The sequence below is a fragment of the Trichophyton verrucosum genome (assembly GCF_000151505.1).
Source record: "Trichophyton verrucosum HKI 0517 chromosome Unknown contig00345_1.f1.exp, whole genome shotgun sequence".
NCBI lineage: Eukaryota > Fungi > Ascomycota > Eurotiomycetes > Onygenales > Arthrodermataceae > Trichophyton > Trichophyton verrucosum.
Genome location: NW_003315417.1, coordinates 90979 through 104014, shown reverse-complemented (window position 1 = coordinate 104014; position 13036 = coordinate 90979). Strand labels below are relative to the sequence as shown.

General features: G+C 47.7%; 5 protein-coding genes across 5 annotated transcripts; 2 read left to right on the top strand and 3 right to left on the bottom strand.

The window, feature by feature from the left end:
• Positions 1–1975: 1975 nt before the first annotated feature.
• TRV_04374 (toxin biosynthesis protein, putative) lies at positions 1976–3527 on the bottom strand (the record flags this gene model as incomplete). The annotated part of the gene is made up of 3 exons (XM_003021481.1): positions 1976–2901; positions 3095–3233; positions 3336–3527. 3 exons carry the CDS (start codon positions 3525–3527, stop codon positions 1976–1978), a joined length of 1257 nt encoding a protein of 418 aa, XP_003021527.1.
• Positions 3528–4406: 879 nt separating this feature from the next.
• On the top strand, positions 4407–7135 carry TRV_04373 (uncharacterized protein; the record flags this gene model as incomplete). Its single annotated transcript, XM_003021480.1, has 4 exons — positions 4407–4487; positions 4559–4992; positions 5044–6436; positions 6506–7135. The coding sequence occupies 4 exons, from the start codon at positions 4407–4409 to the stop codon at positions 7133–7135; spliced, it is 2538 nt and encodes an 845-aa protein (XP_003021526.1).
• Positions 7136–7375: 240 nt separating this feature from the next.
• TRV_04372 (uncharacterized protein) lies at positions 7376–8084 on the bottom strand (the record flags this gene model as incomplete). Its single annotated transcript, XM_003021479.1, has 3 exons — positions 7376–7488; positions 7563–7638; positions 7689–8084. The coding sequence occupies 3 exons, from the start codon at positions 8082–8084 to the stop codon at positions 7376–7378; spliced, it is 585 nt and encodes a 194-aa protein (XP_003021525.1).
• A 220-nt stretch (positions 8085–8304) lies between these two features.
• On the top strand, positions 8305–9418 carry TRV_04371 (uncharacterized protein; the record flags this gene model as incomplete). The annotated part of the gene is made up of 3 exons (XM_003021478.1): positions 8305–8459; positions 8554–8732; positions 8793–9418. The coding sequence occupies 3 exons, from the start codon at positions 8305–8307 to the stop codon at positions 9416–9418; spliced, it is 960 nt and encodes a 319-aa protein (XP_003021524.1).
• Positions 9419–9632: 214 nt separating this feature from the next.
• Positions 9633–12053, bottom strand: TRV_04370 (LIM domain protein; the record flags this gene model as incomplete). Its single annotated transcript, XM_003021477.1, has 2 exons — positions 9633–11920; positions 11975–12053. 2 exons carry the CDS (start codon positions 12051–12053, stop codon positions 9633–9635), a joined length of 2367 nt encoding a protein of 788 aa, XP_003021523.1.
• Positions 12054–13036: the final 983 nt, after the last annotated feature.

The window sequence follows — 13036 nt, the reverse complement described above, 5'->3', positions numbered from 1 at the left end:
GTATATCTGAGGCATTTAAATATGCCCCCTATATTCCTGGCTGTGGGTGAAGAGATGTTCTATTCCAACACAAAATAATGCCCCCATTGAAACCGTAGTGAGAGAGCCCGGCCCGAGCCGCGAGAGTGATGGGAATTGAGGTTGTAGGTCGCTGTTGGCATAATATTGCCATGAAATGTAGCTATTGAATGTCGAAATCTTGTGTCGTTTGATATCCAATACGAGAGTTGCTACACCGATTGTCAGAAATGTATAAAGATAAACAAGAAGCAGCATTCACATGATGAGGTCATCCTGCAGCCCTATGGAATTAAGCTTTGCGGCGGAAAGCCTTAAACCCGGTTAACTAACCTTAAAAGGACGCCTGATCGGCTGCCAGCGCTTCTTCTTTCTTCTTCCTCTCGCTTCTCGCTTCAGTTGCCTTTCTTCTTCTTATTCTTCTCTGCACTTCTTATACCTGTCCATCGGCAGCTAACGATGATATACTGTTCATCTTAGCTTTGCCGAAACCGTTTCTTACCTCGCCACAAATGTTTTTCAACATACCTTATCCGCCTTCCCAGGTTGGATACTGGTCGCCTGTCACCTCCACGCTCAACTGGTGTGAAGAGGTAGCCCTTACCCACTACACGATCGCAAGTATATGATACCAGTGGACTGATGGCTTTCTTTCTAGGACTACTATGCTACTCCGTACGCCGCCGAAATTGTGAATGCCTTCACCAATATCCTATTTCTATACCTGGGAGTCAAGGGTATCCGGAGCTGCCGGAAGAACGGCCACGATGCCATCTTTCAAGTAGCGTTCCTTGGATACCTCCTGGTTGGATTAGGGAGCTTTCTATTCCATTCCACACTGAAATGTATGCTCGATGCGACTCGCCCTACACTCCCAGCACACATTCGCTAACCAGGTGCTTTGTGACGTAATAGATCCCATGCAGCTCGTTGACGAGCTGTCGATGATTTACACGACATGTCTTATGTGTTACGCCACCTTCTCCTTTTCTCGGCCTCGATCCCAGTGTGTTATACTTGGAGCTGGTCTCCTGAGCTTGGCGGTCTTCATCACTCTCTACTATCACTATCTCCAGGACCCCGTCTTTCATCAAGTGGCATATGGGGTCCTTACTGCAGTTGTGATATTCCGGAGCATGTGGGTGATGGAAGTTACCCTACGTCCATCTCTACAGAGATCGCGCAGCCATACCAAGTCAGGCGCCTCGGGGCATGCGCTGACTACTAGCGGAGAGACAGTGAACGACAGAGATCTCAGAATCCTCAACAGTATGTGGGTAATGGTAGCCTACGGCCTGTCGACTTTCCTTGGGGGGTTCTTCATCTGGAATTTGGACAATAAGTATTGCTCGACACTGCGTATCTGGCGTCGTGAGATTGGACTTCCGTGGGGAATCTTGCTTGAGGGACATGGGTGGTGGTGAGTTTGCGCTATCCGTTGTGTTTTGAGAAACTGGCCTATATTGCCCACTTGCTCACTCAAAAGCAGGCACTTGCTCACGGGAATCGGTGCATATATGTATATCATTTGGGGAATTTGGTTACGTCATTGCCTCCACGGTCACCAGGACGAATACAAATTTGATTGGCCCCGGCTCTATAATGCCGCTGACATCGTCCGTATTCACGATATATCTAAACCCTCGACCCCCGAAGGCTATGCTGAGAAGCTGAACTAAGGCGATCGAGATCTTAGTATATACCACCAACACCCCGAGAAACACCTTTTAGACAGTTTGGTTTGGAGTTCTAGGAATTGAATCTTTATGCTTCTAATCTTGTTCCAAATCGAGTGGAATAGGGCTTGTATCCATAACTATATATATAGAACTGGTGCACACTCTAAATATGGTCTATCTAAAAGAGAATCGGCATAGTCTGCGGTTATTAAGTTGACAATAGCACGTTAAACTCAGAGGCAACCTGAAGCCTGGCTCACAAAAAAGTATGTCGTTCCTTATAGCTTCGCGTCAGTATTGGTTTTCTTCTTCGTATTTCGTATGTCAAGTAGATCAGCCTGTTTGACCCATTCTTGGTCGATAGTCATTTTCTCGACCGATGATTTCTTGTTCCATGCTGTGGTCAGCTGTTCCTCCTCCCGACGCCAACGATGCATCTCCACACTTATTTGGTCGGTGCACAGTTCAGCGGTTCGATTCACCGCTTCCATGGCAATCAGGTGGCCAACCCCCTTCATAACGATGCCCTTGACTCTCCCTTCAGCCGCACCCCCGCTACCACCAACAGCGATACCTGTATGCTCAATCTTATCCTGGTTCATCTTCGGACTGCTGACTTCTGAATGGTCTGCAAACAAGTATAGAACACTGGGTCGAACAAAGGGAAGCATTTCAAACGTCCTAGCCACCTCGTAACGGTAAAACGGGAATGCAGATTTGTAAATGTTAGGGTCAAGGTCCGGGTGAGTAGTGCGATTCAGTGTTTGGCCGTCTTCAGACTTCGAACCATAAGCAGCCCTAAAGAAAGAAAATACTTCCTGGTGTCGAGTTGTAGTGAGGGTTACTGGCCTTTCTCCTACAGGCTTATTGGTGGAGTCATCGTCCAACGGGTATAAAGCAGTAGGGAGTTCGCGGAGTCCATACTTGAAGAACCGTTGAAGAACACGTGGATCCCAGTTTTGATAGAATTTGCTTCCTTTAAGAGCATTCTCTGCAGCTAGTCGAGATGGCCATAGATCCCGCCGGTATGTTGATGCGAGGGTCATAGCTGGAATATTCACCTTGGTCTGCTTGGAATATTCATGATCAAGAACGTCTAGTCTGTTCATCACAGGGTCCAATAGAATAAGCGTCGTCAGAAGCCGAGGATGCATAACGGAAAGGGATATTCTAAATATCACCCCATTCCCGTTAGATGTGTTTTCTGTATTTATCCAGGGGCTTCTTACAAATTGTTACCGCCCATACTATGACCAATTCCAACAATGGGTCGGGGCATTTCATCTCGCTTTAGGTTAATCAGGTGAAGGAGGTCCCGCGGAGTATCGTACCATGACGCTAATAAATTTGTCAACGGGACGATTATACTACTGTAATTCAACACATATGAAACGTACGGTCATTCCCTAGGGAGTTCTCGTTGAGCACTCCGCTTTGGCCCTGATGGGCAGCATCTGCAATCCATATACTCCGGATACGGAAGCCAGCCTGTTTTGAGCGTGCATGAATTTCCTCCCACAATGGCTCATATAGCTCCTAATAGGTGGGTTGTATTAGATATACCAGATGGGTTTTCTTTAAAAAACGAAAAAAAATTCGACGGAAATATAATAGACATAAACCCAGGATACTTCTTACCTTTGGAAAGCCATTGGCATGGGTACCTATTATCGTGACATCACCCGGTTGCGGATTTGGATTATCCAATGGTACATACTGCTTGACAGCTAAACTGAGCGTTTCTTCTTGGCTGGTAGCTGTCGCATAAGGGTATTCCCTGATATGCTGGCAGGGTACGACATGCTCAATGACTCGGAAACAGCTGGTCATCTTTTTGAATAACGAGATAGGGATGCTTTATCACCGTGTTCGCTCATAAAAGATGAAAATTGAAGGGGATACAGCGTAGTTACTCCTCGATTATTGAATAAAAAGCAGCATCATCATATGTATTCACTATTGTCTGTAGCCTGCTGCGAGGCTGTCTGGCCAGCGTAGAACAGGGATGCCTTCCAAGGTTGCTCGTCCGCGTGTTCGGCCACTCGTTACCGATGGGCCGAGGTTCCAATAGTTAGGTACCCTTTGATCGACAGTGTCTCTGCCAAGGGAGAGCAGAAGGTGGCATATTCTCCTTCATTTCATCTCAGGGTATATATCAACACCATAATAGACCCTATGCTGTGTCTTATGCATAGATGCCAACGAGCTTAAAATCTAGTTTCAGGAGACAAAAACAAGCAAATTTTTATTTTTCATGTGAAAAAAGAATGACAAATGCTGAGTAAGCTATCTCACGTGCGACTTTTCCCATTATACTGCGCTCGCTGGATGACTAATGTAACATTATTATGTCTAATTGGATAAAACCTGCACTAGTACACCAAGACGTAACAATACAGGCTATAATCAATATTCATGTCAGTAAGCCAATACAAACAACCCATTTTTGATGAAATTTACCCCAAATACATAATAATCGGCACGTGATCCACGCAGCTTTGACGCGTTTCGGAAAAAGCTAAAACGCGCGCGCCTGTATTTTGCTTTTTTTCTACCAAATCTATCAGCTCGACCAAACTCGACGGCCAGCAACTACTGAGGGGACCAGCACAAACGGCCGATCAAACGGAGATACTCTAAGCGCGAATCGCTGTGAAACCGATATAAATATTTGAAGCAAATACTGTTCTGCGACGGCTGACGGCCATAATGGAGGGAGAAGGGCTGTTCAGCCAGGCGCGGATCTGTATTGTCTGCTCCGCCCAGCTAAATGCAGAACAGGCAGAAGAAGTAGGTAGATGGATAGCTATCAGCTGCAGCCTAAGGATAATATGCTGATATTTCTGTTACCACAACACTAGATATCGTCTGCTTTACGAGAACATGGAGGCGAGGTGGTCATAAATGAACCGCAGACACCACTCCCACCTGTAAACGAGTTCAGTCACATAATCTCCCCGACCATAGACTTCCAAGGTCATGATGCAGCATGCGACGCCCTCATTCCGGTAGTCAAGCCCCAATGGGTGCAGATGTCTATATCAAAACAGAAGCTTGCGAACCCGCGGCAGTACAACCCAGACCCACGGCTATTTATGAATGACGTTATCGTCACCTGCGAAGATATTCCTGAAGGTGATAAAGATGCGATCATTGGTGGAGTTTTGGCTATGGGAGGCCTATACACGTCTCGCATCACCAACAGCACGACCCATCTCGTTACTTTGACAATGAATGAGAGATGTATGGCGGCGAAGAAGAGGGGCCTCGCAACCAAGATCGTATTACCTCACTGGTAGGTATATTATACAAGCCCCCGCACTTGGCCCGCCTTGTCTAACTACAGCAGGTTCGACGATTGCCTCAAGCTTGGGAGGAGGATTGATGAACGACCTTACCTACTTCCCAATCCCGAGATTCTCCGACCAGAGAACGAACGGCCCCCGCGAATTGCTGCGAATAGAGACGTTATGGGTGCCTCGACTCCTGAACCCAACGCTCTTCCAGACCGGGCCGCTTCTCCTGGCGGCTCGAGGAAAGAATTAAGCATCTTTAAGGGGAAAACTGTGATGATATCTTCAGATTTAGGCATAGCAGAGCACATGGCCAGCTCAATAGAAGAGCTGATCCGCGAAGGCGGCGGTCAAACCACCAACGAGGTTTCAAAATGTGACATATTTATCTGTCGATATCGCGAAGGTGAAGACTACAAGATGGCATCCAGAGCTGGCAAGGAAGTTGGCAATCTCTCATGGCTATTCCATCTCATCACGCACAATGCATGGACATCTCCTCTGCGAAGGCTACTTCACTACCCTATTGCACGAGAGGGGATTCCCGGCTTTAATAAGTTCAAAATCAGTCTCTCCAATTACGCAGGGGAGGCAAGGATTTACTTGGAGAATCTCATAGCTGCTGCTGGCGCCGAGTCGACAAAAACCTTGAAGCAGGAAAATACCCATCTGTTGACTGCTCATAAAAATAGTGAAAAGTGCACTGCTGCTAAGGAGTGGAATTTACATATTGTGAATCACCTTTGGCTCGAAGAGAGCTATGCAAAATGGCAGCAACAAAGTGTCACAGACCCTCGATATACCCACTTTCCTCGAAGGACAAATTTAAGCGATGTTGTAGGCCAAACACGAATAGACAGATACACCGTTGAGGAGCACTTCTTTCCTCCGGAACCAGCCCCGGGTATAAAGAAGCCGGCCACCCTACCGCAGAAAGGTAACAATGCTACCTTGAATAGATCTTCTGGTAACGTCAAGACACCAAGATCAGGCCGCAAAGCAATTAATGAAGGTCCAGACATGCCAGGACCCGAGCCTGACAATACTACAAAGGTGACGAAGAAACTAAAGGAAAAGCCACTACAAACTCCGGTACCCTCCAGATTTGCCGATCTTGGAAAGGAAAATGAGACACCCTCTACCACTGGAAGCCGGAAATCAAAGGATATTGCGGCTGCTAAATTGCATAACCTTGCCCCTGATATATCCTTATATGAAAAGGAGTTAAAGCGGGTTGGCGGTGTGATCTATGGAGGCCGAAGGAAGAGTGCTGGGGAACCTGATTCTGCCAAGAAGAGATCCGCTGAACCCGACAGTGCGTCTGCTTCAGAAGATGCCATCGAGACGAAGAGAATAAAGACGTCCAAACCGCCAATAGCAATCCGTTTAGTTATTACGGGTTTTAACAGATGGGTTGAGAAGCCTAATATAGAGGACTCGGAGAGAGTAAGCTGACCTTCCAGCCAAAAAGTATTGAGTAGTATGATTAAATGGCTAACTGGTATTTCCATGTAGACTCAACTCAGAGATCTAGGAATTTTGGTTATCCCAGATCCGTCCCGATGCACTCATTTGGCAGCGCCGTCTATCAAACGAACCCAGAAATTTCTCAACGCTCTAGCACACGCACCCGTTATTATAAATTCCAATTTCATTACAGACTGCCTTGAGAAAAAAGAACTCCTAGATCCCAATGACTATATCCTCAAAGACAAAGCCTCTGAGAAAAAGTACAATTTCACATTAGAAAAAGCAAGGCAACGAGCAAAGAAAAATCAGCAAAAACTGCTCAGTGGACACACCATTTACTGCACAGATAAAGTCAATGGTGGAATTGAGGCTTTCCAGGCAATAATTGAGGCGAATGGGGGACAATGCGTGCCGTACCGAGGGCGCCCAGGAACAATGATAAGTAGCCGGCGTTTGGCAGCTGATGGCCCTGATCAGTCCGAAGCGGACGATGTATATCTGATCAGCGGAACTGACAAGAGCAGTGTCAAGCTGTGGGACAAGTTCCGGACAATGGCTCGCAATGCCAAACGTGTGCCTAGGGTCGTCAGTTCGGATTGGTTGTTGGATATTGCTTTATCTCAGGAATGGCGAAATGGAGATTCATACGAACTCCCCGACGAAAATAGCTCGTAAGGGACATATCCAGAGCTGGAGGTATACAAAGTCTTCGATCCAAAGCCCCTTCTCAAACATGTTAAATACTTTTTGCATCCAAAAATTGATCAACAGGACAAACCTTGGGATATATGTACCTGCAGTGCGTGTAGGCAGTACATATCAAGTGTTTAACCTGCCCTGGAGCTCACAGTGCAAAGAACCTGCTTCGGTTGATGCGATCGTAGACGCTTGCCAATTAATGTATTTGCCGCTGACCTAGAAGAACTTGACGCCTTGTTGATCTTCACTTCCAAATACTTGGGCTTTGCCCTGCTTGACAAGGACCTGGAGAGATTTTTGCATAACTTCGGGGTCCATCTTATGAAACTCTAGATAATGTGTAAATAACGGAGTGGAAAAGGGCAAAAGTGCATAGTATAATTTAGGAACGACAGTTACATACCCTGGGAAACCGTTGCCTCCCCCTCCATGAGCTCATAGAGAGTGAGTACTGTATTTTTCTGGGCCGTTTCGTCAACCTGCATGTAACAATTAGCATGAGCTTGCACGTCATATCCAGTTCACTTACCCAACTCGCGAGCACAGCGGCCCATTCCTCAGGTCGTTTCCACCATATCCAAGCTATTGTCTTCTCGCTCCCGATCCATTCTGCACGTTTCCCACCCGCTGTGCCAGCCATCCAGTCAAGAATGATCACAGCATCACCAAGGTTCAGGCCCTTCTTCAGCTCCGCATTATGGAATAAAGGCGAGGATATCATGTCTATCAGCGAAAGCCGATATATGCGATGGTGTCTGCAATATGATTGAATGAAGGACGACCATTTCTGGAACTGTTTCTCGCGAGTTGTGAGGTTGGGCTGAACAGTGTAAAACGGTGGGAAAGAGTAGTCCCGAGGGAATATAAAGTCGGTACGGCTACTATTCATGTTTCCTGCATTATCTGTGCTCCTGCTATTTGCCATCTTCTCGAAGGAGTAGAATATATTATGCTGGTCATATGAGGTTGAGGCGCAAGGCACTGACTGGTTGTCGTGAGGTTTAGAACTGATAAGATAAGATCGCGTGGGGCCGAGAAAGCTAAACAGAGCAAAAATAAAATAAAATGAAATGAAATAAAAAACCGGCTCAACAACAACAACCGCAAACTGCGACTCCAGCAGCAATCATCATTCAAACAGCAACATGGCAGCCCCAGATCAAAGAAAACAACAGCGTGCGGAGCCACGGAAACCATTGGAAGGAAAACTTGATGAAAATGGACAGATAATGCTGCCAAAAAAGAAGCTCTACCGTCAGCGAGCTCACGCAAATCCTTTCTCAGATCACCAACTGGACTAGTATGTCTATTGAAGTCCGCTATTTCCCCCTTTTTGCTCACTCCAGTTATCTCAAAATTGAGCTGCCATGCTAACTGGTTTCAAGTCCCATCAGTCCGGACCATATGGATTGGTCCAAAATGTTTCCCGCTTACGTTGACCCTGACCCAACCGCCGTCAATATCTCGGGAGCCAGGAAGCTGGTTAAAAACGTGGAAATAGCTGATATTGGCTGCGGGTTTGGAGGGCTATTGGTAGCGCTGGCGCCACTAATGCCCGACACCCTGATGGTTGGTATGCTTCATATTCAACCCCTTGACGCTGCCATCAAGCAGCTTGGTTGACCATTGTTAGGCATGGAGATCCGTTCTTCCGTCCTCGAATATGTGACAGAGAGAATAAGGGCGCTTCGTTCAAGGCATCCTCCCCCCGCAGCACCTGATGCCACAATGGATGCTGCTTCGGAACCAGAAAACGCTCTCGGAGAAGTATCATTACCTTCTACCCAACCGAATGTTCCAGAGCAGCCGAATTTCCAAAATATATCTGCCGTCCGCTCGAATACAATGAAATTTCTGCCAAACTTCTTCTTCCGCCATCAGCTCTCAAAGATATTCATTTGTTTTCCTGACCCGCACTTTAAGGCGAGGAAACATAAGGCAAGGATTGTCTCGACAACACTTAACGCTGAATATGCATATGTACTACGGCCTGGAGGGATGCTATACACAATTACAGATGTGGAGGATTTACATCTATGGATGGTTTCGCATTTTGATGCGAAACCTGCAGATAACGATCTCAACTCCCATGATATTGCTGAGTTATGGGAACGTGTGAGTGACGAGGAACTTGCGGCGGATGACTGTGTTCGAGTGATGCGGGAGGAGACAGAAGAAGGCAAGAAAGTGACAAGAAATAATGGGCAGAAATTTGTGGCAGTTTGGAGGAGGAAGGCTGAGCCGGAGTGGCCGTCCTAACCCGTATTCCATCCCACTACACCGACGCAGTGATAAAAAGCCCCAAAAAATAATGATATTTCTGTCAAGTTATCGCCTACTCTGCTACGCTATGGATCAAACCAAAATACAATTTTCAATGAATAGTCATTCCCCAAAAGAGACAAAAGAAAGAACAAGAAAAGAAATCAAACCAAACTGGAGGGATATGCAAAAATGGCTGCAAATGCGAAACTTACGCCTTCAAACGTCTCGACTCACACGGCTCGCAGATTGGCAGTTCAACCGGGCCACCTATCTGCCTTCCCCTGGCATTTACCTTGGGCTTACCCTGTCTCACAAAGAAACGTCCATCTGGCCCAAACGACCCCTTGCATTCATCGCATCGGAAACACTCGTCGTGCCACTGGCCACCAAGTGCAGAGACGACTACGTCATCCAGTACTGGCTTCTTACAGGCTTTGCATTTGGACGCAGTACGCCGTGAATGGCACCGGACACACCATGCGAAGCCCTCTTTTTCAATAAATGGAGTGGTGGGAGTGAACGGGTCACCACACTCTGCGCAGAAGAAATGACCGGCATGCCAGGTTGAGCCACATGCAACGATGACCTCACCTTCAATGGGCGTCTTGCAGCTTTTGCACCGTGGACTGAACAGTTCATGGAAGTCTAGGTGGCAGTAGAAACGTGGTTCATCTGGTCCTAAATCTTGATGAAGGTCAGGCTGTGACAGCCGCTCTCGGCGCTTCTCCTCTGGTTCTGGGTAAAATGCGACACACTCGAGGGGAGTGCGGCAGTGAAAGCAGTTGAAACACTCTGGGTGAAGCCGGTAAGAGCTTGCGGTGACCACACGTCCAGATATTGATAGACCACAAACAACACAACTTGCTGTCGGTATCCCAGCCTTGGAAAGGGACTGGTATCTTTCGATTCCTCTTGAGCCCGGGCGGTTGTTAGACTGACGATGCCCGGGGTTGGGTAGCTCTCGTTTTTGTTGCACTTGACTCGTCTGCTCCATTTCAGATATAGTAGGGCCTAATGGCGAGATACGAATCTCAGGTCCCGTTGGACCTTCATTCTCAATACTAATACTGGGTACTGTCGGAGCACTGACATTGACTTCCGGTATGGGAACCGGAGCAGGAGTGACACTGGAGCTTGTGGATTGCGTTGAAGCATCATGTCCACTGCCAGGTGGTCCAACAGGCTCGTCCTGCTCTGGCTCTTTCCAATTGGGGTCAAAATTAACAATTGGGCGGCCTGGTCTATCACTGACTGCTGACGGCATGGGAAGCTTTGTGCTTCGATCCTTCAACTTCATGCTTGTGGCAGCACGAATTTCATCGTCACGAATTTCAATCCCATTTTTAGTCGGAGTGCTTTGTTTATTCTCTGGGTCTGGTGTCTGTTCTCGTGGAGTACAAGTATTTGTAGTGTAAAGGGGATTCCTGGTCTGAGACGGAGGATTCTTGTGTATGTCAAATCGATTCAGCTTACCGCCGGTTGATGAACCACTCCATCTGTTTGGAAATGGGCGAGCTCCCCGAAGGACAGAGTTGTGAGGTTTCGTGGTTAGGGCAGAGGTTGGAGCGGTATTCTGAGCTGTGGTGGGCTCTTCCTGGGTGCTATTCTCTTCTGGCTCTTCATAAATTGAATCTTCAGGATTCCTGAATATTCCCTTTGAAGAACCACCACTAACAGATCTCCTTCGGCTTTGATTATCTTCTTTAGTTTTATCAGCGGCCGCTTTCGGTAAGGCAAAGTTGACCCTCCGCAGTGGTCGTGCTATTCCATCAGATGTTTTATCGGATGTCGGAGGACTTCCGTTCGAACTCTCAGAGGATGATCGGATACTGTCAGTTATGGATTGGCTCCGAGGAGTGTCCCCTCCGCGTCCGATACTGGAGGTCCTCGCGTGGCTACCTTTCTCTAGATGTTGCCGTAGCCTGCTTACGGTCTTCAGGTCCGGGTTTCTGTACGCTGAATGAGTGTCCTTTTGTTTAAACCCATGGGTCTGATGCTCCAAAACAAGCTCAGTTGCCTCCTCTTGAGCTGCCTCGAACAATCTGCTCTCGTCATCCTGGACATCCATCTCTTCTAATGCCGAACGTAGAGATCGAACTTCTTGTCTTTCCATCCATCTCTGGCCACGTTCAATGTACGGTATTGCAGTTGAGGTTGCGGATGACAGGCTGCTCCCACAGTGAGACACATTTCTTGAACCGTTAAACACTTCGCATTCGGGGATTGTCGGCGTCCCACTGGAACTGCTGGTAGGTGTGGACACCTCTGAGGTTGTCCGCCGATGAGAGAGAGCACTGGAAGAACGGGGAATTATGTCCTTAGAGCTTGACCGTGAATGCACATTATCAGATGGACGAGTGGAGAACGAAGACGCTGGTCTTGCCGGCGTGTCCTTCAAGCTGAGGGAAGCTGCCGGGCCGGATGCCTTGGATGGAAGTGGCCGTGAGCCATTCGGGCGTGGTGGACGTGCTGTTCGAAGATCTCGCAGGTAATTCCCTATATGTTTACATCAATACCAGGCTGATGGAAGGGCCACCAAATGCCACCTACCCAGCTCCTCATCATTCATAAACGTAGGCCCCGGAGGAGAGACCTTTCTGGGGCTGCTCTTTAGCTTGACACCGTGCATTGTTCAGCTATCGTAGCTAATCGTATCGTAGTCGTGCAGAAGCAGACGAAGCCGGGCGTACCAGCATCAAGCAGCCCGTGTGCCCTGTTTATATTGTGAGAAGATAGGCAGAGATAAGGAGAGGACGCAGATCAAGGTAGTACACCCAGTGGCAAGTTGTATTCCAGGCCGTACGGAGTCTGTTTGTTGCACTAGCTCTCTGGGGGCGCCTCGCCTCACCTTTTCATAAGCGCGAGGTCTGGCTTGTTTTCATTTCGGCGTATCAACAACCGCCAAGTCAGCCGGTTGCGCGGACAACACATCGCTGACTAAGCGCGGTTTGAGCCGAGGCCGCCGCATGAGCTTAAATTCTAGTTTCGACTTCGCGTCTTCTTTTTGCTGCGACTTCGACGACGCTTCGATGCGTCTACGGCTGCATCGCGAGACCACGACTGGCGGCCGGCTGCGAGTAGTGGCGTTTGCCTTTGATAGCAGCGCCCTGGAAGTGATTCCTTTGCGGATTCTGCATGTGACGAGGCGGAATTCTATGCTGTTGAAGGGTTTGTTTACTGCGCTCTATCGCCAGTGTCTAGACCGTGGTGATTATGGCTGACCATCTCTAGTAGAATTGAGGCAATCCTCTTGCGTTATTGAAACATTAGTACTCCGTAAAAATGTCACCAATACCTGTGTGTTATGATGGTACCCCCACCGAAGTCGGGCTTCCCACCCAGATCTACAGGCTTGCTCGTCAAGAAGGTTCTAACATAGCCCTCAGAGACCCCAGTTAAATCTATACAGGCCTGCTTGTTTTGCATCTTGTGCAGATTTTAGGATCATTGTAAGGCATATGAGCTAGAAGATAACTGCGATATACGGCCTCACTCTAGCAATTGAACGAAATGTCAACAACCCAATTATAAGATACTTGGCTTCTGGCCAATCATTATTGACAACAAATGCCACACCATCTGCAGCTGTCCTATGTACTACAGATGGCACAA